Source organism: Rhizoctonia solani, chromosome 4, assembly GCF_016906535.1.
Source record: "Rhizoctonia solani chromosome 4, complete sequence".
Taxonomy (NCBI): domain Eukaryota; kingdom Fungi; phylum Basidiomycota; class Agaricomycetes; order Cantharellales; family Ceratobasidiaceae; genus Rhizoctonia; species Rhizoctonia solani.
Genome location: NC_057373.1, coordinates 551,835 through 576,843, shown reverse-complemented (window position 1 = coordinate 576,843; position 25,009 = coordinate 551,835). Strand labels below are relative to the sequence as shown.

The following is a 25,009-nucleotide window of genomic DNA, read 5'->3' as shown; positions in this document are numbered from 1 at the left end:
GCTACATGCGAAACAAGGCAAACCGCTCACAAGAAACCAAGGCAAACTACGCTAAGAGAGAGAAAACAGAAGAGACAAACGAAACCAGGGGCACGGACAAGCGAGGTAGTAAGCACGGAGTGACCATGAAGGCCAATTACAGGGGCCATAAGGGCGTGATAAACGGTGAGTCTTAAGGACTGGGGGGCGGGGCGGCCGTAAGGGCGTATAGGGCGGTCGTAAGGACGTATGGACATGGGCGTAAGGCCCTACAAATGTTGAGCGGCTGCCGGCGGATCTCTACACTTTCCGATTCCCGACTTCAGTATGAACTCAGATACTGCCTCCAGTCCCGGCAGTGTTCCGAAAATCTCCTCCCAGGAGCGTTCAGGCGATATGTCAGTGATGATGTGCCTAAATTTTTCCGTCTCCGGACAGAACATGAGTATATGCTCGGGCGTTTGTGATGGTTCGCCGCATGGGCATTGTGGGTCGATGTGTGGGTGGAAGCGAGCGCTGTACGCCCCATAAAAGCCGTATCCGGTAAGGAATTGGACTAGGCGGCATTGTACGTTGCGGGGGTATGTGGGACGGTTGAATATGGGGTGTAGTTTGAGGGCGGGGGGTCGTGGTATGTAAGTGCCCGAGTCTGGTCGAGCGTGTGTATGTTCGTTCCAGACTTTGCCCCAATTTCTTGTCGCTCGCTTCGTGGCTTTGGTTCTCGCCCGCGTTATTGTTCTGTTGAATACGGGTGTCACTGCAAAGTGGGGGGTCGTAAACCCGTCCATAAACAGGCGTAAATCCAACGGTTTAGCGCCATGTCCGCAACAATCAACGGTTTCATCCGACTGTGCTCCACGTACCGATGCAAACCGCGATCGATTGATCTACATGCCACAAACCTTCATTTGGGTTTATGGCTCCTGCAAGCGTCATGCTGACTGATGCTCACGCGTGCTGGTATACGCCTGTAAGTGTTCCGCAAACAGTTGCTAACCTACCGGGACTTGCTCTCCCAGCATTAGCATTACCATAGTAAGTTTCACACGGGTACTGGTTTCTCCCTTCGACAATACACCTGTATCTACACTGCCCCGCAAAAGTTTTGCAGCACGCAATCCAACCGGGTATAACCTCCTGCGACGGGCCAGATAAAATAAATAAATTCAAAGAAAAAATGACGTCGGGTGCGCATCATCGAGAAGTACATACGAGTATAGTCAAATAACAAAAGCTGGAGAAATGAGCTAGGTAGAGGCAAAATATACTAAGGAGCAGCTGCAAAACTTTTGCGGCTTGTTTCAGCGGTAGCAAGTTTGGATTGGTACAACAGTAAAAAAAAAATGGGAAAAATCTACAATTAATATTCAGTGTTCCCACCACGCTGCTGCACAAGTTGCATAACTCTTGTAGGGATTGACTCATAGAGGCTGTTGATATAGCCTTGGTCAATTGCCTCCCACTCCTCCCGTAAATACCGCCACAATATCTCCTTATTAGTAGGAGGGGGTTTTTGAGCATGCACCAGACCATCAAGGTGGTCCCAAAGATTTTCAATGATATTCATGTCAGGGCTAGCAGCTGGCCACGGAAGAGAATCAATGTGATGATTTTTGAGGGTGGTGGCCACCAGTTTGGTCCATTGCTTCCTATCCTTGTCCCGCTGAAAATATATGTCACAAGGATTGATTCCTTGATTGCTAAGAGACCCCAGAAGATCTTCTGTGAGGATTCTTGCATATCCTGGCAAATCCAACTTGGTTGTGATGCGTTGAAGGCAGCCCACACCATGCCTAGTAATGCAGCCCCAGACCATGACATTTCCTCCACCATGAGCAACTTTCTTGGTGGTATTTTTGGGATCTAAGGACTCCCCAGGCATCCGCCAAACACGTTGGTAACCATCAGACCCAAAGATATTGAATTGTGAGGCATCTGAGTAAACAACTGCTGACCAGTTATCTAAAGTCCAGGAAAAAAGGCTTTCCCCCCATGCTAGACGCTCCTCTACATGCCTTTTTGAAAGCAGGGGGACCTTACGTTGCTTACAGCACTCTAAGCCTTTCTCCTTTAATCTTCTCTCAATAGTATCAGCTGAGACATGGGGGAAAATTTCACGTTGAAGTTGGCTGGCTGTAACAGCCCCACCTTTATTGATCTCAAAGATGGCCCTTCTTGCATCAGACTCAGTAAATTTGCATGGGCAACCACTCCTAGGGGCTACTTGATTATAATCCTGTGTTTGGTGGTACCGTTTGTATATGCGTGACACTGTTGTTGCATCCCTTCCCACCTCACCTGCCACTTGAGCAAAGTTCTTGTGGCCATGGTCTACCATAGTCACAATTGTTGCTTTATCAGTTGCAGATGTATGCAGTGGCATTGATTAAGTAGGCCTGCCAACTATGAGTAAGTGTTTTGTAGGTTAAGTAGGTAAAAAGCTATCTCACCAGGGCTAATGATTGCTGGTGTATATGATTTGCAAAAGTTTTGCAGGTGCTGTCAACTTAATTACGCTCATATCTTGTTTGTTTTTCTACGCATCACCAAGCAAAGCCATACATATATTTGTTCCCATGACGCGCACTCAACGTCATTTTTCTTTCTATTTTATCTATTTTATCTGGCTCATCACAGGAGGTTGTACCTAGTTGGGTCACATGCTGCAAAACTTTTGCAGGGCAGTGTATCTTGCTTCACAAATTGAAGAAAAGTAACTCATAACTGTCTGATAATTTGAGCAAACCAAAACCATAAATTAAATATTCTTAATTATGCCTTGAGCCTCATCCGGCAATGCGGTTAGTGTTGTACCCAGGGTTAATTGCAATGTACATATTTACCCTTGCATTTATGTAGAAGGATAATATGGGACCTTGCAACCCTCATTGCACACTGAAATGTCATGTTGGCAAACTGGTTTCCAATTGTACTTGTAGGAGGTGTATAGAGAGAATCAACAACCTGGAGCAACAGAGAGGCAACAACACCAAGAAGCAGCAAGTCAGCACGTGCCAAATCAACAACACAAGCTTGTTTACTATGGAATCCGGCCCGTCCAACCCAGCTGGGTTTGGCTTTGCAAGTTTTATTTGGCAGGCTCTTGCATCTTCCACACAACATCCACCCCATTGCAAGTTTGACAACAACTCACAAAATACTGATACAACTGTGCCAACTTGGGGACTACCAGGGGATGAGCTTGTATATGCTGTTGAGAGTAACCCTATGCTTGCAATGGAGGACATCAGCATGGACTTGGACAATGACATGGGCAGAGGATCAGATGCGGATTCTGAATTCTCAGATACTGAATCACAAGTGTATCTTTCAAGCCCCACCGTTCATGATTATACCTCAAGCTCCAATAGCAATGTTGATGTCAAGACCAATGCCAAGTGCTCAGCTCTTGACAGTCTCTATTCTATATCACCCGTGTTGTCCCAAGAGCTCCTTGTTGAACCAGAGGTGCTTGTTTTACCTCTAGATGACTCAGTGTAAGGAATGCCAGATATTTGTATATTTACTCTACTATACGCAAATCCCTTACATAATTGAGTTGGCTATGCTCACCCAACTTACCACCTTGGCCCACCTTTGCCTTCTTTATTGTTTGTATCTGATTTCTAACTATATACTCTTGTTTGGTTTATTCCACTTACTCATGTACAAACCCCGTTGACCTTATAAGGTCCTGGGGGGGGATCTTCTGATAACTGTCTTTACTTTCAACCACAACAATTGAGTGTTTTACAGATTGTCATTACCTCAGCGACACGGTTGCCATCAACGTTTGTATTTACAGTAGTGGACAATAAGTGAAACCTTACATTTTTTGACATACTAATTACAACACTTGTATTGAGTTTATACTTGACAAACTTCAAACAACAGAGTGACGGGTTGGCCTCCGTTGCACTGTCCCATTTTACTTTATTTTAATTTCTTCAATTGCTGATCAATCACAGAGAATAGTACGTACTGAACATGAGCAGGAGGTTGCGCGGCGGATGCAACTACAACACATCCAAGGTTCCTACCGCCCCCAAGAGGCGGGCTGATAAGCGCATGGCTCCAAAAACAGCCAACCACGTGGAACCCAAGACGTTGAACAAGACCACTGATGAGCAAGCAATTGTACCAGCAAGAAGAGTACAGCTCACCTTTGGCACCGTGCCCCAGGGCGCAAGAGAGCCAGGCAAGCGCATGGTAGTGCTGGGTGTTGGGAAGCGCCAGGGAATAGCCTTTGCCAACACCAAGGGAGTCAAGTTATCTCCCTTGGCCTATATGGCCCTCATGCAACAAGCCCCACCTATCCGGAAGGTGTTGAGCTGGCCGTTGCCAATTAACAAGACCTGCCAAGAAGCAGATGCCCCCATGAACAGGGAAGCAACCTCAGAACAGAGCATCAAACTTGTTGAGCAAGCGTTGGTCAAGCAGACAAGCGCTCCCGCATATGCTGACAACCAGCAAACAACTTTGGAAGTCCCTACAACCCCCAACATGGGTGTGGAAAGTAGGAGGGAATTGGACAACAAGATATTTGTAACGGCTAGGACAAGTTGTGTACTAAATGAGAGCATTGTACTGGATGATGACGGCAAACCCGTGTTAGTGCAATACATAGTCAATGATGAGAGGGAAAGCAAGACACCTTCCAAGAATAGTAAGCGCAAGCGTACCCGCCATAAGTCTAAGGGTAAAGGCAAGGAAAAGGAGCTGGATATCAGTGTCAGCACCAAATCTAAGTCCACGGCTAATCATGAGGGCCTCACCTGGGACAAAGAGTTACACCAAGCCAATGGCAACAACGGGGGTCCAGGCAATGTTGAGGAACTCCCAGACGTTAGTGACTGGATTAATCCTAACTGGTCACAATTGGATTACATACCCACAAGTGAAGGAGATTGTACCAAAGCCAAAAGCGGAAATGGAAGCGTCAAAGTAAACGCGCTGATATACAAGCTGGCTGACAAGTACGCATTTGATGACAAGGAGTATGCTTCAGTACTCTGGAACTTGAGGAGCTCTGAAAGGTCAGAAAGTACTCACAGTCAGACAAGGGGGGCTGGCCCATCAAGACAACCGCACATTACAATCAAGGAAGTCAATAGCAGGTCAGAGGACACAACAACAAGCCGCACCAGGTCACACAAGAGTAAGGGAAAGGCAAAGACTAAGGCTAAGGGCAAGAAGAGGAAATGTCCTAGCCTGGGAGCTGCATTGGATGACCTAGAAGGGATGCGGGAGCGTCACATACAACAAACAGACTCCCAAAGCATGCCAAACGCATACAGGGGCGGGGGATACCTGGAGGGTATCATAGAATCAACCCTGGCCAGGAAGTCTAGTAAGACAACCCAAACAGATATGGGGAAGGCCAGTAAACTCAGATGCAAGGAACAACAACAGGCGCAGTTGACCAAGAGAAGGCCCCTGTCACTGTCTGAATCATCCAAATTGTCAGAGACGGATAGCGATGAGACTGAATCCATGCATACAAGCAGGTATGGAGGTGGGGGACCACCAGATCCATCAGATAGTGGATCCAAAACAGCCAACTTGTCCGACTCAAGTTGGACCAAATTGTTGGCACAATTGCGCAATGATAACCATTGGAGGAATAGACGGCTGGAGGAATTAGTTGCAAAGCTCAAGAAGCAAAACAAGAAACTTGAGCAAAAGGTGGTCACACAAGCACAATCAGGATACAAGGCACAGTCACCCAAGACATATAAGGGCAAAGCAGACATTGACAAGCTAGATATGTTCATATTCAGTTACAACCTATATGTCAGTGATACTAGATTGAGTGACAGCAAGGCAGTGCTCACTGTCAGCCAATTCCTGGACAACAAAGCCACATCTTGGTACATGTTGAACGTTGCACCGGACCCCGGAATCACTGTGCCCCCCCAAAGTCCAGAACTCCTGCACCTTGGGCATGGAACTGGTATGTTCCAGGGTTAGCCATCAGACAAAAGTGTGGAACACACCTTGGTGGTACGCACCTTGGTGAGCCAGTTCCTTTTGTTCTGCACCCTTGTTCCGCACCTGCAAACCCGTTCCGCACCTTGGGGCCGGGACCCAATCCCATATTGTCCCACCCTTGTTGCTGTTCCGCACCCTTGTTCCACATTCTGGCGTTGTTCCGCACTTTGACCTCAGAATGAGGTTTTGTCTGTACTCATGCTTGTAATCCTTCTGCACCTACTTGTGTTCCGCACTTTTCCTGCGTGATATTGCAGTATTGCTGGTTCATTGAGCTTGTTTGCTGCTGATGTAAATTACGTACTTATATCCGTATTCTGCCCTCTTCTCCAGTGCATGCAGGTGATTAGTTGTGCTTTCCTGTTGCCAAGGCAGAATATAAGTGGGTCAAGAGTGAGCATATGGCATCCAGAAGCAAACAGTCCTGCCACACGTGACTTGAAGCCTGCTCCATGTGCACAGGACAATTGGCACAACTCCTAACCGTAGGCCCAAAGACCTTAACACTGATGGTTCCGGGACATGGCAAATGCACTGGCCCCACACAGCATCTTGACAAACTTGAGAGGTCCTACTTGTAGATATTAATAATAAGAATAAAAATGAAACCCCGCTGAATGTCATCAAACAAAAGGGAATATATATGCAAAAAATGGAGAATACATACAAGCCTGGGTCAATCTATAAACTCTGGATAAGCAAATGTATTATTGGTGCTCCTGTCAACAATCCACCACCTATTACCATCCTTTATGCGTCCAACTGCACACTGGATAGTTGAGACGTCAACAACCTCACCTGTACCCAATTTACCCTTGTACCAGATAAGTTTCTTGTCTTCTATTTTGTTGCTCTTGATCAGTGCTTTGTAGATTTGTGCAAGTAATAGGTACTGGTTCTTTTTGAGGGCTGGGTTGATTTTTGGGGTTTTTGGTGGGATGGTAAGGACAAACACATGTTGGAGTTTGCCGTATTGACTTTCCTCTTCAAGGCGTTTGCTTACCAAGACCAGCTCTGCATCCTGGTCTACCATAAGCTTGTACTGAGCTGTCAAGTTAACTGCAGCGTACAATAGATGAAACATAATAAAAACTTACATGAACAAATGCTGCGTCCCTTCCATTGGAACGCAGCTTGTGGTACCCACATGCATGAATTTCATTGCCCCTGTTCCCAATACAAAGACGCCCCCACTGCTCCAGTTCATCAGGAATAAGTGCCTTGGCTGCATTGGAAAGGATCTTGAAGGAGGTTGTGAGGTAGCGCACAATTTGTTGTCTTAGGTGTTGGTTGACGCAAAGGGGGGTTGAGTGTGGGCTTAATAAAAATGCAAGAGGATCTACGTAAAATAAATATTATAAGCTAGTTATGGTACAAAAGGAATACTCACAGCCACGGACAATTGTTGCACCGTCAGATTCCTCCGGTTGTTTTTGGCCTGTGAATGGTGCCTTGTCAATAAGTTGATACTTGTGAAGGATAATTTGTAATTGTGCTTGATTGAGCACACGTTTGTCAATGTTGGTGTATGGATACCGTTGGCTTTTGACCAAGCTGACAATGAAGCTGCAGAATTGCTCCATAGGGAAAGCCCAATAGCACCACACTGGACCCATATACTCAATGGAATCTGCAATGTGGAGCAGATAATGAATGTTGACCGGACAAGTCTGTAATTGATCCTTGTCAAATTGATAATATATTCTACCATAAATTTACGTGAATGAATACACATATTAAAGAAAAAGGGTACTCACTGTTCATACTCTTTGACCCATTTGGCAAGCCCTTGGCGTATTTCAGGGATTTTATCACGTGGTAGGTCAAACAAGACAACAAGCTGTAAAATCCTGACAAGCCAAACAAAATGTTGGTAGTATTGTTTGTCAGAGAATTGTCTATACAGAAGAGATGGTGCTAATTGTTGTACACCACTGTAAGGTGGGTACACGCTAGTGGGGGCGGGCGCTTGTGGCTGTACTAAACACTGCAGTCCACTAACTAAGGCTATACTACGTGCTATACTATGCTATCTATGACGCTTAAGGCGTCCTACTGGTATCTACTGTCAACAATGGGGGCTTAGCCCTGGAGGTGTGGTAGGTGAACTAGAAGGGATCAACTGCTAGAACTACTAAAGGGCCGGCTACTTAGCTGGCTGGGGACTGTCCTCCTCAATGAAATGAGACAAGGTAAAATTGACTTGGTGTTTCCAAGCAATTTCCCTGCTGTATATATAGACAAGGGAGCACTATTTACATGGTCTGTGCTTGTGAGAAAAGAAGTACAGGTGTGAAAAAGAGAAGCGTGCTGCGGACTGCGCGGAAGCGTGGATTTCCCCTAAGCGCCCTTGGCACGGCATCTTGGCGCGGCATCTTGGCATAGTAAGCGCCGAGATCACGTGATCAAAAAACGTAAGATAATAAGTCCGTAAAAAATACTAAAAATATCAGAAAAAACAGGCAATTCCAGTGGTATAGGTTAGGAGGTTATAACACTAATTGTGTTGTGAATATATTCCACAACTCAGCAATAAAGTGCAATGGCTTGTGTGGGTTGGGAACAGGGCAACCAAATGAGCTTGGGATTGTACGTTTAGATGGAATACATGCGTTGCAGACAGCGTTCCATGCATTTAGCCTCAAGTGATAATCCTCAAGGCCAGCATCCATGTCATTGAAGTCCCCAGTCCAATGTTTGATAAGTTGTGGGATCAGATTTTGCCAGATCATATGCATGAGATCAACAGGGAGTGAGCAAGGGATTGACACAGAGTGTCATAACCCATATCTGGAGGGGTTATTACCATATATATCCACTGTCAAAGATATATATAGTATATATGATGCACAGTGATATATTAATAATATAAGTCACTGGGGGACGTTGCACTCCCCCTGCCCCCCTAGCTGCAGGCCAATGTTAAGGGAGCCCGCAGGCAAGGTCTGAATAATATATTATTATAGAAGAGATTATGTCATCCCCCCCCCACCTCAAATCTGTAGTAGTTTAGTATAGTATTTGATAAAGGACTGGAGGGGGGGAGGTCATGTGACCTGCACTTAGAGAATATCACTAAGTCCAGCCATGTCAACCATAAGTCTCTTATATGTGGGAACCTGGGGGTTCTGAGTGCATAAGTGTGAGTATATGCGTGTTTCCGGTGGCCGTAGTGTGTACCATGAGTGCCCTGGTATGTGAATAGAGGGCACAATAGGGGTGTGGCTCATGACACAGAGGGCACGCAAGCAAGCAGAGTGACACCTTTAATGCCAGATTTGGTTGCAAGCTGTTTCTGTTTGGCCTTGTTTTTGGCTTTAAGCACTTTAAGCCCAGTAGAAATGCTGTTATGGATATGACATTTCTCCATTAATCTGTACTTATTTTATTAATTACACTAGTAATCTTACAGTAAACAAATGAGATAAAGATGCAAACTAAGTTTTTCATGGTCCCTCTATCCAATAGTGACCTTCACAAAACCTATAAACCTCAGGAATACCCTCAATATGCAATGCCTTTTGCATATATGCTGTTTTCTCACTCATTTAAATATATATAAATTCAGCTAAGTAGATAAACAGTAACTACCAATATTTCTCTTGTTTGTAGTATTTATTATTCAAGATTCTATCTTGTGGCTACACACAGAAATATTCAGGGTCCCCCATGTTGCATAGGCAAGTGCTCCGGCACTTAATCAGCCCTTAAGCACCAATGCACTAAATGCGCCTTTTCTCCATCACCCGGGCATCCCACACTGCCAAATCGCTTGCGCTTAGGTGCGCCTGTTTGTGCGCTCCAGAACGCTGGGTCAAACTCCTAAAACAGACAACATTTGGCAGAGTTATGCCCCATTTACTGTAAGTACCCAATGCAGTGGTATCATACCTTTGGGACTGTTTACTCCAAGGATGAAACACTTAGCCTTGGGACATCTAAGGACCCACACAGGTAAATAATGCCTTGGGGCAAACATTGTCTTGGGGCAAATATTAGGATCTGTTGTTTGTTTACTATGTACCAAAGTATTGGCTCCCTCAAGTGTTTCAGTTGCCACATGTACTTCCTGTACCCCCTCTTGGTATCAATCATGTATATACTTGTTTGTGCGCCCTCTCAGGGTATAAAAGGACCCTGTGAAGATGCTTCTAATGCATCCACTTATCCTACTTTTACTCTTATATATTGACATATACACACAAGCCTTTAACAGCTTATCTGCGCATTTACTTTAGTGATTGACTCACTGTAAATAGCATAGGAGGTTATTTGGCGCACTAAGACCATAGGCCAGTCCCAACAGACACAGGGTAACCTATTAGAGTACTTACTGCAACCCTGTGCCCCTTGACTGTCACAGTTGTTGAGTTCAACATTGAGTATAGTGCAACAATACTGTAAGGATTGTTGTGATTGGGTGATAGTGTTTGAATCCACCATATCCCCTATATTGTAGATAGCTTTATCTACAATATCTCATAAATCCTAGATATATTTTATGTACACCCCATAAGTCTTAAAGTCTTACTTAAGCATATATAAGTCCTATACTTATTAGGCAAACCCTATAAATCCTGTACATTAGTCAGGTAACCCTCTTACTTAAGGTACTATCCCAGAGGCCTTAAGTATACATACCCTTAGTCACTTAAGCTTAAGTAACATTAGTCTAAGGTACTATACATAACCAACCACCTGCACTTGATAGTTGCTAGACTATTTGTTAGGAGTTGTTATTCCTGATAACCTAGCTTATATTGTGCATATATTCTGTGCATATATTCTGATTCTAAATAATAGTTCTTAGTTATTCACATATACATTTTGTATATAGTAATTCTTTCTTACTCCTGTACTTACACAACTCTTAACAGGTATAACATTTTGAAATCCTCTCCACTTGGCATTACATGATGTGCTGGTGGAGCAGACAAACTTTCAGCACTGCATATGTCAAGGTCTGCAAGCCCAGGGACAGTTTTGAAGAGAGTATTGATGATGAAATGGATGTTGCATGCAGCCAAGCGCTTATAGCAATCAATATCTAAGAAATTGTCCCAATTCAGTGCAGGAGGGCTTGGAACCTCTGTTGCAGCTGGTGGATTATTGGGAGCGTGATCTGGGGAGGTAGGTGAGTCTTTTGGGGGTGTAGAGGTGCCCTGCAGCTTGTTGTGAGCCATGGGTGGTGTTGCACTAGTATCTAGAATCATAGCTGGTTTGGGTATGGGAGCCACCTGGGAACAGTATTGTTATATTCCTCCCCAACTTCTGTAACTATAGCGTGAAACACTTACACTGGGATTGTCCTCCATGAATATATGCTTTACCATATCTGGAATTGCAACAACTGTCATTGCAGTTCTGTTATTGGTAACAGTGTGACAATCACTGCGTTGAGCTTTCATTGGAATCGGAAGTTGAAGGTTATCATATATCCAAAATATGGCGTGATTAGCTATGAGTTCCTTTAATCTCTCGAGCTGAGAAGCAGAAAGTAAATTGATTGAATTCGAGCTCCATATATAGCTAGCAACATAGTCACACCTATTGAAGAGCATGAACAACAACTTTGGGGCGTGCTTTGAGCAGAAATACAAGCTAAGCTGCTTTTGAAGTCGATTGCAACGCGGAGTCATCTGAAAAGCCAATGATTGAAGGTTAATTACTGCTGCCTGTAATGTTTTGTATGGTATATTTTTGGATTCAGCAATGAGAACGGACATATATGCTATTAACTTACAAATGAGGGCTCCAATACGCTATTGGGATTCTCTCTTATTCGAGTACGTGCATGATTCTTTGTCTCGCTAATATTGGTCAGGAATTGAAGGGGGCGTGGTGTAAATGCCGAAGCTTTCCCCCGTATGGCCTCGAAGCTGAGATTTTCGAGGTTCGTGAGGTCTTCGACCTCATTATTGCACTTTTCGGACTCTTTCCGAGAGTCAGTAGCGAATTGATCAAGCTCAACGCGAGACAATTTGGCAACGTGCTTCCACGCCCATTCGTCAAGCGTTTTCAAGGCTGCTTCTGGACGGGAGCCTGTGTAGGATGGTGGGGTATGTAAATGGTCGAGTATCGTCGGAAGCTTGGAGCTTTTCATTAGCTGATTTCGCTCCGCTTTCAACTTGCCGTTATCCAATGAGCAGAGCGGATTTCCATAGCAAATTGCAAACACGAGTGTGTCAAGTCGTATTAAATTACGACTCATACACTCTACTACTTCCTCAATAGCAGCGTGCTCCTGTCGGTGCGTGTCCAAGGCTTGTGATGCGGGAACTCGGGGTAGAACGTCAGGCTTGGGCTTAGGATCCCATTCCGGCTCAGCAAAGTCCTCCTCGGTGTAGTCAAAATCACTCTCTTAGTCAGGGAGATCTGTCTCAGACATTGAGAATATGAAAGTCTGCGTGTACGGGGTACGAGCTCGACAAAGTGAGAGATGGTATCGATGGTCACGTGATATGAGCGCCGAGAATCCGCCCGAAACGTTCCCTTTTGCGGTGCATATTTCCCCCTCGAAGATTCCCCGGATGACCTTCGGATAAGCACACATTGATAGATGAGAAGCCTTAATTATTGTTACAAGAGACCACACTCGCTAATATACAATGTATGAGGAGATATCCGGGTCACAGGACACCCCAGATGACCCATTGGCGATATACCAAGCTCTTTGGAGCGTGATTGCTCCGACATTTCGAACCAAACAAAGGACCAAACAGATCACGTGCCTCTCAGAGCTTGGTTCCAGGTAAATTCCGTGGTGGTCCATGGGGTTCTCGACAAAGTAAACAAAAAGAAAATAGTACGAATTTTGGGAATTTTTAGCGTGACATGGCACGTGATTTTTGACCTTGCTGAGCAAGATAACAAACAAGCGCTGGACCGTGGATGTACGACCCTTCAATTAACTGTCTGCGTAATGATCATGTGGAACCGAGCCACCAAATCCTGAAGTTCCCCCTGCCTGCCCACGTAACTCTAAGCACATTCGCTAGCAGACCAGTTGCTATGCCTGACATCAATGCCCGTGTAAATGAGGAGATAGATGCGCATCGACGACGGGACTCGACCGTTTTTGCTTCCAGGGATTCTCTGCAATCCGGGGAGTACCTCTCACTACTGGTGATAATCTGTTCCGTCGATCCATCATTGCCATCAATCAGTCCGGAAAACTACTTTGCACTCTGTGCGAAGTCTATCGAGCTCTCTGAGTTACTTCTGCTCGCATACAGGTCGGGATCATTCACGCAATTGGCTCGCCACCGTATGTTCCTCTTTCTATTCCAAGTCTCGCCTCATGCCTGTCTTTTCTTTTAGCATCTCTTCGTATTTTTGCACCCTCAGTGACAGATGGCAATGCACGTATAGCTGGGGGGTCCCAGCCGCTCGTAAAGTCTCTTAGCAACCGAAGTCAGTAAAGCAGCAACCTTAACGTTGGTAATCATCTGATACGCATTGCACAGGCCTCCTAGCGGCTTTCCAGGAGCCTTACGTCGGCACAGTGCACAAGTGTTTCGTCGAGGCCTTGGATTCCTATCTGAATCTCCCAAACGAGAAAAAGCTTTACATGAGATCTATATCTGTCGTGCAATCCTCAGGAATGGGAAAGTCGCGTATGATAGACGAGGCAGCCAACCTTGTTTTCACTATTCCGGCGAATATCCGTGAAGCACTGCCCGAGGGAATAGCAAGTAGGAGTAGTTTTGTTGCTGCTGAAGATTGCCGCTGAATTATATCACTGACCACAGCTTATCCTCCTCCGGATGTACGGCTTCGTGCATACTTTGAATATCACTATAACAAAAGTGACCAGCTCCTCCAAGCTGAATATGCGATATTACTCAAGCACATGTTTGCTACTGCGACTGCCAGAGTGCCAATTGTGGCCAGAGATCGGAAAGGAAGTGAACTGGCAACTGCATGGGCAAGTTACCTCAAGGATGGACAAGCCGATGAGGGAGTCGGAGGAAACCGCGAAGCGTTCTACGAGGCAGCATTGACTGCTGCTGAAAAGGTCAGTCAGTTTGGACTTCGGTCTATTTGTTCTTATTCTCTGAAAAACCTCCACAGGATAGGAAGCTGGTTTGTGAAGATGACGACGTATTGAAACGTCCTGGTTTTCTGGACACGCTGTTTCAGGAGATGAATGCCAGTGCCGAACAGATGATCCGTACATTAGGGCCAAGTTCGTCTGCTGACAAAACCCAATGCCTGTTATACTTTGACGAAGCACACTCCCTTACCGAACCTCCGAAAGTCGTCAGCGAAGTGCGCACACGCAGCCCCTATCAAAACCTGGGAACAGTCTTGTCGCAGCTCGTTGACCTGCCGATCTTCTTTGTTTTCTTGTCGACCAACAGTCACCTGCAGAAATTTGCACCCTCGGCCAGAGACCACCCTTCGCTTCGTGCTTCGAAGGGTCAATATCTTATCCCTCCATTTACCGAGCTTCCATTCGATGTCTTTACCGACCAAGTCCTCAAGAAGATGAAAGGCTCCAACGAGCCCCGTTCGCTTCGTAACGCATGCACAATTGAAGTGATGTCAAGCATGGGTCGCCCGCTGTATGTTACCTCGATCAATCTTTCCAGTAAATGCGGGTCACTCATGCTATTTCCCTCAGGTGGTTCGTACATCATAAGCTGTTGGAAGAGCAAAAAAGGACACGACAGCGGCGATCGGTGGACGCCGTTGTCTCCATGGCCTACGAGAAACTAACCAGCGGGGGTGCCCCCTCGCGAACCTCCCAGGCCGAACTTGCTGCACTCAGCGTTCGGATTGGAATAGCCTTCGAGTCTATGAACCCTGCTGCTCGCGAAACCGAGTCGCAGCAAGTTGAGCGCCACATGCGTATCGTGTATGCTATCCCTGAGCATCGGGAATACATGCGAACTGGAACATCATCAGAGCCCGTGCTGGCTGAGGCGGCTTCGAAGTACCTTCATAATGTCTCTGGGGATGGTGGAATAGCTGTTCTAGCCCCCCGAATCCTGGCAGACAACTGTCAAAAGGGGTTTCTTGCAAGAGGCGAGCGAGGAGAGCTTTGCGGCCGACTTCTGGTTACAATTGCGCACGATATTGCTTTGACAAGAGACCCTTATACAATCGACCCGCCGCTGGAGGATTCTAAGCCAGGATTTCATCGACCTGTCCCTGTTCTGGCCTTTCTCCGTTCACTGTTCGCGAGCGAACATCACGACACTATACTGAAGGCAACGCCAGTGTCCGACGAAGAGGAAGGACAATCTTTGGAGGTCGTGTTTAAGGATGCGTTTGTTTCTTTCTCTCATTTCGCTCTTGCCGAGGACTCCGATATGCTGTCGTCCAAAGCCCTGAGGACAGCCCTGTTCCGCGGGATGGCGATGCAAGCTAAGGACAACCAGCCATCAATCGACGCGGTGATTCCGATACATATGGGGTCTGTTGATCAGGCTATCACGACGGAGACCACTTCTGCAATCAACCTTCAGTTCAAGAACCGGAAGCATTCTCTCGACTGCCCTGTCGACCGCACAATCACAGTTGCTGATGCGAAGAAACCAGTGATATCGATTGTGTTCGAGTTCGGAGAGACGAACAGCACGCTTCCACGCATACAGGTTCGCCACGAGCATCATCGCAGAACCCGAAGCAATAGAACTCACCCCGACGACAAACACTACTCGTTCATTACTCGCGGCTTTGGTCCAGAAACCTACGAGTCGATTCCTGCCGAAGCCACGCACTATTATCGGACGATATTGGCCACGGGTGGTCTGAAGGATGATTTTCCTCGAGCCAAGAGCGCGTGTTCGTGGAGGCTGCTGAGGGAGCTGAAGCCCACTTTCGACGGCACGGACTGTTGCGCTGAATGGGACAGCTAGACCTGACGAGTCGTACTGGAATGGAAAGTTGTATTTGATACACGTTTTATGTCAGTTATAAGTAACAATTATGCCTAGGTGAGAAAATGAAATACAATGAGATGGGGTATCCAAACGGATGCCTCGCAGTATCAGGTATAGTCATTTGGATACAACAAACATACGCGTGCATTAATATCGTCAGTTCTTGGGGTCAGACGGCATGGCAAAGAGACGTGTAGATATACAGACTAGTGGAAAAGCTGATAAGTTACAAACTACCTACCCATTCGGTATCAACCCCACGAATGAGATATAGCTACCTCACTCGTTGACAAATTTAGCCACCCGAACCAAGACTTGGCGACTAACCCGTAGCAGTCTAGTATCTCAACCTGGCACACTCTCGCCCGATCTTGCCATTTACAGCTGTTGCATATAAAGAAGAAAACAATACTGTACAGCCAAAAAAAATAACCTAGACCCGACGTACGGCAAAACGAATTAACTCTTCGTCTGTATGCGCTTTTGATAAATTTAATGCGCCCTAGTATCTCTCCTCTTGTCCCTCCCACCACCGCCTAGCTCGGCCACTCTAAGCATCCTCATCTGGTACCTTCTCGATTCTGACACTAGGAAGCCACAATTGGTAGGGTGCATATTAATCGATTGATGCAAGCTGTTGAACTTGTTATTCATTAACTGCTTAGCCGACGGGCATGATATGATATTCGACCATGTCAGCGTATCTTGGGGTCGAGGTGAGCAACTCTATTAGATTAAACGATTACCGTAACCGACTGGAAGGCAGATGAGACATTCTCCATCAATGGCGAAGTCTCGAACATAACAATCTCGGACACTATTATTACTCAGGGCCTCGAGACTCACTCTTGTGGTGGACTTATGCAAACAAATACAGGAGGTGTTAGCATCATCCGATCTCTATACATTGATAACAAAACTCGGTATGTTAACTGTGCTACTCGCAATTTTTTTCAATCTGATCAGAAGTCTGCTTGGCAAGTAACCCCAAAGTCAAGGGGGTCAACGAGTTCGTCAACAATGTTGTTTATAACTGGGGTGGAGGAGGGGGCTACATTGCCGGCGATTCGGATGGCCAATCATACGCGAATATCATGAACAACATATTCATCAGCGGCCCTTCGACGAGCGTCAGCGCATTTACCCGCGGAAATGCAAACTTCCACGCATATGTGCAGCGTAACTATTATGATCCCAGTAAGTCAATCTAAGTATCTCCGTTCACGAAAGTGATCATTCTTATATGTATAACAGACAGGAACGGTAGGCAAATAGTAATCTGTAGGGCCCATCACGTATAATGATTAACTATTTCAGGTGTACTCGATGGCTGGGAACTTAGTCAATCTACTGACAATTACTCTGTTCGTATCTTTAGCCATTCTTGGTGGTTGTATTGACTATATTCCCAGGGCGTCGACTTCCAAGCCAAACGTTACGACTACCCAACAGTCAAGACCCTCCTTGCTCCTCTTGATGCCTATGCCAAGGTTATCGCCGGAGTAGGCGCGTCCAAGTCACGCGACAACGTCGACACACAGCTCATCAACCAGGTCAAGTCACTCGGCAAGTCTGGCGCGCTCATCTCTGATGAGACTGTGTCCCCGTGGAGCTCTGGTGGCCCGATCGCTGGAGGTACTGCACCGAAAGATACGGATGGAGATGGGATGCCAGATGACTGGGAGATTGCAAACGGTCTGGACCCGAACGTGAACGACGCTATGCAGGACAAGAATGGAGATGGATATGCCAGTAAGTATATGGGTGTTTAGTTTGGATCTAGTACTGAAGGATATCTGTAGACATCGAGAACTATATCAACTCACTTGTGTGAGTTTTGAACTGGTTGGCGTTGGAAATAGGAATACCGTTGATTGTGTGGACGCTATTTGAAACACAATATATTGTCGAAGCTTTATGAATTTGATTTGGCGAAGTGAATGAGTTCGCACTTTTCCAGCTTGAAGTCCAGCCCTAGAGCCTGAAGACACGACGAGGCTTCCTCTGCAGCGTCCTCCAAGAGATGGATGTTCCTGGCGCGGGATTTGGAGGTGGCCAGAATCGTGAAGTCGTCCACATAGGCACGTACCGAGAGATTTGGGGAGTCCAGAACCGAGAGAAGAACAGGTATGGAATACAAAGAAGAGAGAATGGGAGAGAGAGGGGATCCCTGGGGGATGCCTACATTAGAAATCGGGAAAAGGCTAGTAACATGATCATTAATACGGAACTGAGCGGTACGATCGGAGAAGTAAGAGGAAAGCCAATTACACATGCAGTTGGAGAAACCGAGTCTACGTAAGGTGAAACTAAGGCAAGAGTGATTAACATTATTGAAGTAACCAGAAATATCTAGCGTTAAAAGTGAGGCAAATTTTTCTTGTGCCCAAGCGGCGTGAATGTCATGAGAGAGGGACAGACCTGCGTCGACACATGACGAGTTGCCCCTCCCTCCGAATTGTGTATAAGGGAGGAGATTGTGTTTTCCAACTTCGAACGAGATACGCGCGGCAATAATTTTCTCTAGGCATTTCGAAAGAGTTTCAAGGAGCGAGATGGGACGGTAAGATTTGGGGGCCGTCATGTCGATCTTGTGTGGCTTGGGGATAGCTACTACAAGCGCGTTGCGAAGGCATTTGGGGTGGAATCCATGATCCAGGCAGGTGTTGTAGAGATCCACAATAATCCCCGGGCGAGCGTTGAACAGCCATTTGAGGAGGCAATAGTTTGTCCCAAAGGCTCCTGGGGCAGACGTGTTAGATGCCGAGTTGAGGGCCCGGGAGATTTCGTCCACTGTGATACCGTGATGGGGACGAGTGGGGTGGAGAGGTATTCCAAGTGGGGAGGATGAGTCGGCAGGGGGGGCAGTCGCTGGGAAGAATGCATCCCGAAGCAACCTAGCCTGATCCTCGGGTAGGGTGGCTTTTAGTCCATTGGCGGTCAGGGGGGGGGGTAGCGGGGCTTCACGTTTCCCTTTATACCAGTTTGTGAACTTGAAGACAGCTTCGGGGTTGGTAACTTTAGTGCATAGGTCGTCGCCACGGGATCTCTTGGCACCGCGGATAGCCGATCGTAGACGTCCAAGGGCTGCAGAGCGTTCCTCCGGGTTATCGCAGTCTTCCAAATCTGTAACCGCCCGAGAGCATCGGTTGTTCCACCATTCCAAACGGGGTTTGGCCTTATTCACTAGGACCTTCTCCATGGATAGTTCGGTAGCAGTAGACATAGCTTTGAGGATGATGAGAGCGCCCTCTTCGATCTCCTTGGTCGACGCGTACTGAGGCGGTGGGTGTTCTTCTAGATAGGTTGTAGCTGCTTTTATCCAATCGTCTTCACCGGCAATGTCGATGCGGTGTCGGTAAGCTCCTTCAGGATTACGAGTGTCGCAAGGAGTGTTGATTGTGATGGTCCAGGTGATGCAGTTATGGTCTGACCCAAGGGAGCCTCTCCCCGAGCATTCCCATTTCGAGACTAAACCTCCCTCAATAACCGCGTCGTTGGCAATAGTGAGGTCTATGATTGAATCTCTCTGTCCCCTACGTCCAACTCGGGTGGGGACATCTAGAGAGTTGAGAATTTCCAGCCGGTTGGCGAGAAGCCATTCGGCAAGCATGTCCGAACTGGTAGAGCCGACCGTGTGAGGGTTAGAGTTGAGAGCCCACAGGGGATGATGTAAATTAAAGTCGCCGCAATAAATATGTGCCTCGGAGGCATCCGCCGGGGCGTCCAGCAGCCCAAGCAACGTCTCGTTGGCGGTATTACCGTGTCACGTGTAACCGGCAATAATTGCGATGACTACAGGATATTATGTTTTCCTCAACAGTTCAGCCTCCAGTAGTCTCTCTGTTCTCCTCGATTGGAACCCACCCTTTGCAGCTGTTCTCGGTTTCGGTAGATCCCACACTCCCTGCAGATTCAGTTATCCACTTCCTGAACGACCACACTTCCTTGCCGCCGCCCGATGCAAGCGTACAACTTATCCAGATTCCCGAGCAAACCGAGCAAGAGTCCTCCTGTGATCAATCTTCACCGCACGACTTGACTTGTGTGGTTCTCCATGTCCAATCACCCACAATCCAAACCACATTTATCCGCTGTCCGCCCTATAATGATGGATCCAAAGCAACGCTTGGCCTAACGCACCAATGGCTGCATATGCAGCTCAGAGACCTGGGACGTGAATTTAGCTTTGAGATTGGATTGGTTGATACCGCCGGACGGGCGGGGGTGCTTAGGTGTTCGACGTTCCAGGTTCGTTTCGGAGTTCAGTCATATCCTGAGCGATAGCGTTGAGTTTTATGCTTTAAACTTAAGGAGGAGCCGCGAATTGAAGCACTAGATCCACCGCTTCTCCATGTCCCCCTCGATATCTCGCCTCCAGGGTGTACGAACCCATGGCGTACTATTGCGATCAACCTAGCAACAGCTATCACACACTTTGCTACTGCACCCTATGCAATCGATGAGCCACACACGGCGCTCATCCCTTCGGGAAACTATGCTTCCACAAGTTATCTGAAGGTTCATGCCAATTGTCGACTAAGACGCATATGGCTTTCTCGGTCTGCTGATGGAAGCGCAAATCAAGCCTGGGAATTTGGTCTGTATACCGGCTAGCCATGTGCGCTGCCGCCGGTTCCGTGAATCAAATAACACAAGCTTGTTAAGTAGTTAAACTTACGGCTTTTTACTGGGATAAATTCCACCCGATCGTTGAATATTCCAGAACGTTCATCCTACCGATTATTACTGTACCGTCATCGAGGCCTCCACTTTCATCATATTAGCCATACGCATCACACGATGTCATACCAATAAGATCACTACACCTAGAGTAAATGTTTCAGAGAATGTCTGGAGGTTTTTAACAACGGTCAATGGGTTAATCAGCACGACTTTGAAGATCGAAAAATACTCTGCCTCCACCAATCTCCAGTCATGACGGTGAACGAATAATCCAAAAATTTCCAGCGGGATTTGAAAAGTGACGACAGGGCGCAATGAATACCCCCCGGCCCCCCCAGTCATATAAAAGTGCGCAAGCACCGCTCCCCTCAAGCATTTAGCCAAGCATTCAACATCCCCCCCCCACTACTAGTTTTATTACTCACTCAATATGTCTGCTATCCCGACTACTGCTCAGGCGTGGCGCTTTCCGCCTGACCAAAAGAGCTGGAACGGCCACAAGAGCCTCGAGCTCCGTCAAGTCAAAATCACTCCTCCTAAGCAAGGAGAGGTCCTAGTGAAGCTACACGCAGCTGCTCTTAACTACAGGTACGTCGCCCGAAGCGGTCAGTTGGCCAGCTTGCTGATCGAATTAACACTTACAGGGTATGCACGGTCAAGTACACCCACGATTCTTCAATCTAATCTGGATTCTGTAGGACATTCTCATTAGCAGGGAGCAATATCCTGGGCCATACTCTACCGGCCCTGACGGACAGGGGCTGATTCCGTCTTGCGACGGCGCTGGAGAAGTAGTCGCTGTCGGCGAGGGTGTCACGCAGTGGAAGAAAGGAGACCGAGTGCACTCGTTGTTCTTCGAAACGTGGTTTGATGGTCCTATTCAAGTGCGCGATATTTACATCTGAGTTTAGCTGCTCGCTGACACTACTATGTGTTACGGTAGGACGAGCATACGCTCTTTACAGTTGGTGGTGGCACCACCGGATGCCTCACTCAATACAGGTATGCCGAAGCCACGATAGCCAATGCGCATACACTCACTACATGACATAGAGTGTTCGATGCTAAAACTCTCCTCCCGATCCCAGCTCACCTTTCTTACGAAGAGGCTGCCACCATCCCATGTGCAGCATTGACCGCATGGCACTCGTTCTTCGAAAAGCAACCCATCACCAAAGATTCGACCGTGCTGGTACTCGGTAGCGGAGGAGTCTCCGTGTTTGGCGCGCAGCTTGCCAAGGCGGCGGGAGCACGGGTGATTGCTACTACTTCGAGCAAGGAGAAGGCGGCCAAGTACAAAGACTTGGGAGTCGACGAGATCATCAACTACCGAGAGGTGCCTGAGTGGTCGAGCAAGGTCAAAGAGCTGACCGGAGGTAAAGGTGTCGAGCAGGTGCTTGAAGTTGGTGAGCTATAGTTTACACTGGTAGTTTACTTGTAATGACAGATCTGGTGTTGATAGGCGGACAGGGCACGCTCATGCAATCCCTGAAGTCTATCAAACGCGAAGGCTTCGTACACGTGATCGGCGTTGTTGCGCAGGGTAACCCAGGTGGCGAGACCCTCCATGACCTGGCTATGACGTTATTATTCGGACAGGCCTCGGTAAGTCGTTAAGTCCGACTATTATATTCTGCGTGGTAAACAAGCTTTTTAGATGGCCGGAATCCTGGTCGGAAACAAGGCAATGTGCGAGAGGTTGGACGCATTCATGACTAAACACAAGATTAAGCCAGTTATTGATCGTGTGTTTGGTTGGAGTGAGGTGGTAGATGCGTTGGACTACCAGCTCAGCGGATCGCACTTTGGAAAAATCATCATCAAAATTGACTGAGTGGATGTCAACGCGTTTGCGGTGGTACTTTCAACTCACAAGTGTTTGTCTTTTTGCTGTATAATCAAGCAATGTGTATCGTTCAGATTCTTGAAATTTACTCATTATGCGACTCTTCTCTGTCTGCGGAGCAGCCCGATTATGGCTCTAGCTGGTTTCTGGTCGCGATTTCTACGCTATATGCCTGTATAACCATCATGTGATATTACAAGGGCTAAGTGACTGTCGCCCATGATTTTATAGGATGAAGTAGTTGATACTAGTAGCACATTAATTGAGAGCAATAAGACTCCCCCTTCTCTAATTAGAAGCCTCGGATGGGCTTTACGGAGGATATCTCGAGCGAAATTAGTTTTGTGTATTAGATATCTACGTACATGTTGTAGACGTAGCGGAACTCGAACACACTCAGGCTTGTTGGGTCAACGTAAGCATATATATGCATTTTCTGATATGTGGATCAGCGAATGAATAATTTACAAGTGTACCGAAACTTCAAGATTCAGAATAGAATACTACCATGGACGCATACACACACAGAGCTAAGGGAGTGATAGCTAAGTTTTAACAGGAAACTCCTCTACTTTCACCGGCACAAAATCAGAAGCAGTTCGGCCATATATAGTGTTGTACTCATATCGCAAGACACGAACCAATCGAACCTCTTCGTCAATTGATTTGGAGGGGCTGTCCTCCGACATTTTCGTGTTACTTGTGTCTTTTCGTGACCGATGATTCTTCGTGGCCGATTCGTTCTCAGCACAAACTCGAAGAACATCGCTGGCAAGCTTCACGGAGAAGTCGAGATTGTTATTCTCAAAACACTCTATTTCTATTACTCGAAGGGAGCGAAGCACCGAGTAAGCTGAAAGCTGAAGTATGTCCCCGGTCTACGCAATATACACTGCTTGTTAGATTGAGATTCGGGTTGTGTCTTGCGGTACCAACCGGATTCCTTCGGGTGAACACCCTGCCATTAACTCGAATGCATCTTAAGGACGGACTGACCTTGCTAAGACCTAAAAATGTAATAAGAATGTATGGCTCAAACTACAAGGCAGGCAACGGTTACACACGTTTGAGTGGAACTGATCCGATTGTGAACCCTCGAATAACCTCAATTTTAGGAAGGCCGATATGAATCAATGTATCAACGAGTTCTCCAGGTTCCCCTAAGTCCCTGTTACACGTCACTTCTCTCAGATTTGGGCAGCATCTGAGAATCTTGCGCGCATATGCCGGTAGTACAACTTTCTCTATCGATGGGAGGGTACATCCTCTGAAGTGCGCTTCAAAAGATCCGGGACTCGGGATGTCGCTTGTGACATACAAAATCTCAAGGGTATGGACATTTGGAAGTTCTGAAAGTAGCTGAACAAATAGTGGCATTACTTGCGAACTATAAAATTCGAGCAATGTGACTGTCACTACTCTGAAGCAGAGTGTATAAGTATGGACGAATTTTGTCAACGGTTATCATTAACAAGCCATCTCTTTCTCACTTAACATATGACCATAGATGTTTGCTTGCTAAAAGTCCCTTACATTTTCTTTCCAGAGCGTCTCCAATATACCTATGCGATTGCCAGCCAGGTTTAGAAGTTAAACAAACTTGTAATCTTTCCCAGAGAATTGGGAGAAAGATAAATCTCGATAGGCGAGAGAGCTGTGAGAGGACGCGTAAGATACGAAGTCGGACTAAAAAATCCTCGGTATTCGAACTGCTGCCTATACAATAGGCGCTTATCATAAGGTGCTCGTATCGAATCTGCATGGGGGCGAGATAGGATATTATATTAGAGAGTAATTCGGTTGGAAGGGAGAGAAATCCTTTGGAGGCTGGTTGTAAGGGTCCAGCAATCTTCGCCATTTCACTGCAATTGGTTGGTGCTATTCCCTCTGAATGGATTTTGGGTTGAACTTGGGCTCAGTGTCCAGCATTGCAATTATCACTGGAGGCTTCTCAAGTCGATTGTCAGACCAGAGCGACATGACGGGCGAAAAGCACGACATGCTTGCACGTGGGCTCACTAACGGCCAAATGCAGAGGCAGGCGCCTGGCGCCTTATAGTCGATTCTTGAAGCTTCGAAGTTAGAGTTAGACCCAACAAAAGGATAATCACAACCTCAATTTGGTGCCTCAGAGACGTATATGACTGGCGCTGTGGTCGATACGAAGATATTCATAGGAAAGTAACAAATTGTATGACTCAACGGTCAGTGGCCAACGTGTGACTGCGAATGTCGGATACTTGGTGGATGGTAGGACACAACAATATGCGGAATATTAGTAGTGAATTTAGGAGGCAGGAATCCTAAACGATGCAAATTGTAGTTGTTATTCATTATTACTAATAATAAAATATTAGGGACCGGAAGGGTAAAACATATGGGACGCCTGAATATATGCGTGTTATAAATAGAATGGAATGCCATAGACAACAGGGGCCGCGCCCGTCAAATACTTGAGTTTGCAAACTTCGCGAGCTGACGCAACCGCTTGTATGACGCTTGTCTTTGTTTTTGATGTTTTCCCAACACTGTCGAGCTTAAGTGAAGTGAACACAGACTGCGCGAACCGGTCACATTCACGATCTGTCACATCCCACAGGGTAGCCACAAGAGTGGG

General features: G+C 46.7%; 12 protein-coding genes across 12 annotated transcripts; 7 read left to right on the top strand and 5 right to left on the bottom strand.

The window, feature by feature from the left end:
- Nucleotides 1-248: 248 nt before the first annotated feature.
- On the bottom strand, nt 249-767 carry RhiXN_00158 (Reverse transcriptase from mobile element jockey protein; the record flags this gene model as incomplete). Its single annotated transcript, XM_043319977.1, has 1 exon — nt 249-767. The coding sequence occupies one exon, from the start codon at nt 765-767 to the stop codon at nt 249-251; it is 519 nt and encodes a 172-aa protein (XP_043178989.1).
- A 572-nt stretch (nt 768-1,339) lies between these two features.
- Nucleotides 1,340-2,317, bottom strand: RhiXN_00157 (Transposable element Tcb2 transposase; the record flags this gene model as incomplete). Its single annotated transcript, XM_043319976.1, has 1 exon — nt 1,340-2,317. One exon carries the CDS (start codon nt 2,315-2,317, stop codon nt 1,340-1,342), a length of 978 nt encoding a protein of 325 aa, XP_043178988.1.
- A 704-nt stretch (nt 2,318-3,021) lies between these two features.
- Nucleotides 3,022-3,480, top strand: RhiXN_00156 (uncharacterized protein; the record flags this gene model as incomplete). The annotated part of the gene is made up of 1 exon (XM_043319975.1): nt 3,022-3,480. The coding sequence occupies one exon, from the start codon at nt 3,022-3,024 to the stop codon at nt 3,478-3,480; it is 459 nt and encodes a 152-aa protein (XP_043178987.1).
- Nucleotides 3,481-3,966: 486 nt separating this feature from the next.
- On the top strand, nt 3,967-5,949 carry RhiXN_00155 (uncharacterized protein; the record flags this gene model as incomplete). The annotated part of the gene is made up of 1 exon (XM_043319974.1): nt 3,967-5,949. The coding sequence occupies one exon, from the start codon at nt 3,967-3,969 to the stop codon at nt 5,947-5,949; it is 1,983 nt and encodes a 660-aa protein (XP_043178986.1).
- A 697-nt stretch (nt 5,950-6,646) lies between these two features.
- RhiXN_00154 (Transposase family Tnp2 protein) lies at nt 6,647-7,553 on the bottom strand (the record flags this gene model as incomplete). Its single annotated transcript, XM_043319973.1, has 3 exons — nt 6,647-7,012; nt 7,068-7,309; nt 7,361-7,553. 3 exons carry the CDS (start codon nt 7,551-7,553, stop codon nt 6,647-6,649), a joined length of 801 nt encoding a protein of 266 aa, XP_043178985.1.
- Nucleotides 7,554-10,829: 3,276 nt separating this feature from the next.
- On the bottom strand, nt 10,830-12,523 carry RhiXN_00153 (Transposase family Tnp2 protein; the record flags this gene model as incomplete). Its single annotated transcript, XM_043319972.1, has 4 exons — nt 10,830-11,207; nt 11,268-11,453; nt 11,714-12,330; nt 12,391-12,523. The coding sequence occupies 4 exons, from the start codon at nt 12,521-12,523 to the stop codon at nt 10,830-10,832; spliced, it is 1,314 nt and encodes a 437-aa protein (XP_043178984.1).
- A 458-nt stretch (nt 12,524-12,981) lies between these two features.
- RhiXN_00152 (phosphorylase b kinase regulatory subunit beta) lies at nt 12,982-15,836 on the top strand (the record flags this gene model as incomplete). The annotated part of the gene is made up of 6 exons (XM_043319971.1): nt 12,982-13,237; nt 13,291-13,383; nt 13,437-13,664; nt 13,722-13,987; nt 14,044-14,537; nt 14,597-15,836. 6 exons carry the CDS (start codon nt 12,982-12,984, stop codon nt 15,834-15,836), a joined length of 2,577 nt encoding a protein of 858 aa, XP_043178983.1.
- Nucleotides 15,837-16,552: 716 nt separating this feature from the next.
- Nucleotides 16,553-17,694, top strand: RhiXN_00151 (pectate lyase; the record flags this gene model as incomplete). The annotated part of the gene is made up of 7 exons (XM_043319970.1): nt 16,553-16,576; nt 16,623-16,783; nt 16,843-17,057; nt 17,115-17,123; nt 17,178-17,224; nt 17,273-17,612; nt 17,663-17,694. The coding sequence occupies 7 exons, from the start codon at nt 16,553-16,555 to the stop codon at nt 17,692-17,694; spliced, it is 828 nt and encodes a 275-aa protein (XP_043178982.1).
- Nucleotides 17,695-17,775: 81 nt separating this feature from the next.
- RhiXN_00150 (Reverse transcriptase (RNA-dependent DNA polymerase)) lies at nt 17,776-19,473 on the bottom strand (the record flags this gene model as incomplete). The annotated part of the gene is made up of 1 exon (XM_043319969.1): nt 17,776-19,473. One exon carries the CDS (start codon nt 19,471-19,473, stop codon nt 17,776-17,778), a length of 1,698 nt encoding a protein of 565 aa, XP_043178981.1.
- Nucleotides 19,474-19,557: 84 nt separating this feature from the next.
- On the top strand, nt 19,558-20,477 carry RhiXN_00149 (transcription factor IIB; the record flags this gene model as incomplete). The annotated part of the gene is made up of 3 exons (XM_043319968.1): nt 19,558-19,615; nt 19,684-20,111; nt 20,175-20,477. 3 exons carry the CDS (start codon nt 19,558-19,560, stop codon nt 20,475-20,477), a joined length of 789 nt encoding a protein of 262 aa, XP_043178980.1.
- A 499-nt stretch (nt 20,478-20,976) lies between these two features.
- Nucleotides 20,977-22,380, top strand: RhiXN_00148 (Zinc-binding dehydrogenase; the record flags this gene model as incomplete). The annotated part of the gene is made up of 7 exons (XM_043319967.1): nt 20,977-21,134; nt 21,191-21,200; nt 21,245-21,430; nt 21,490-21,548; nt 21,600-21,952; nt 22,009-22,151; nt 22,204-22,380. 7 exons carry the CDS (start codon nt 20,977-20,979, stop codon nt 22,378-22,380), a joined length of 1,086 nt encoding a protein of 361 aa, XP_043178979.1.
- Nucleotides 22,381-23,111: 731 nt separating this feature from the next.
- Nucleotides 23,112-23,376, top strand: RhiXN_00147 (uncharacterized protein; the record flags this gene model as incomplete). The annotated part of the gene is made up of 2 exons (XM_043319966.1): nt 23,112-23,240; nt 23,296-23,376. 2 exons carry the CDS (start codon nt 23,112-23,114, stop codon nt 23,374-23,376), a joined length of 210 nt encoding a protein of 69 aa, XP_043178978.1.
- Nucleotides 23,377-25,009: the final 1,633 nt, after the last annotated feature.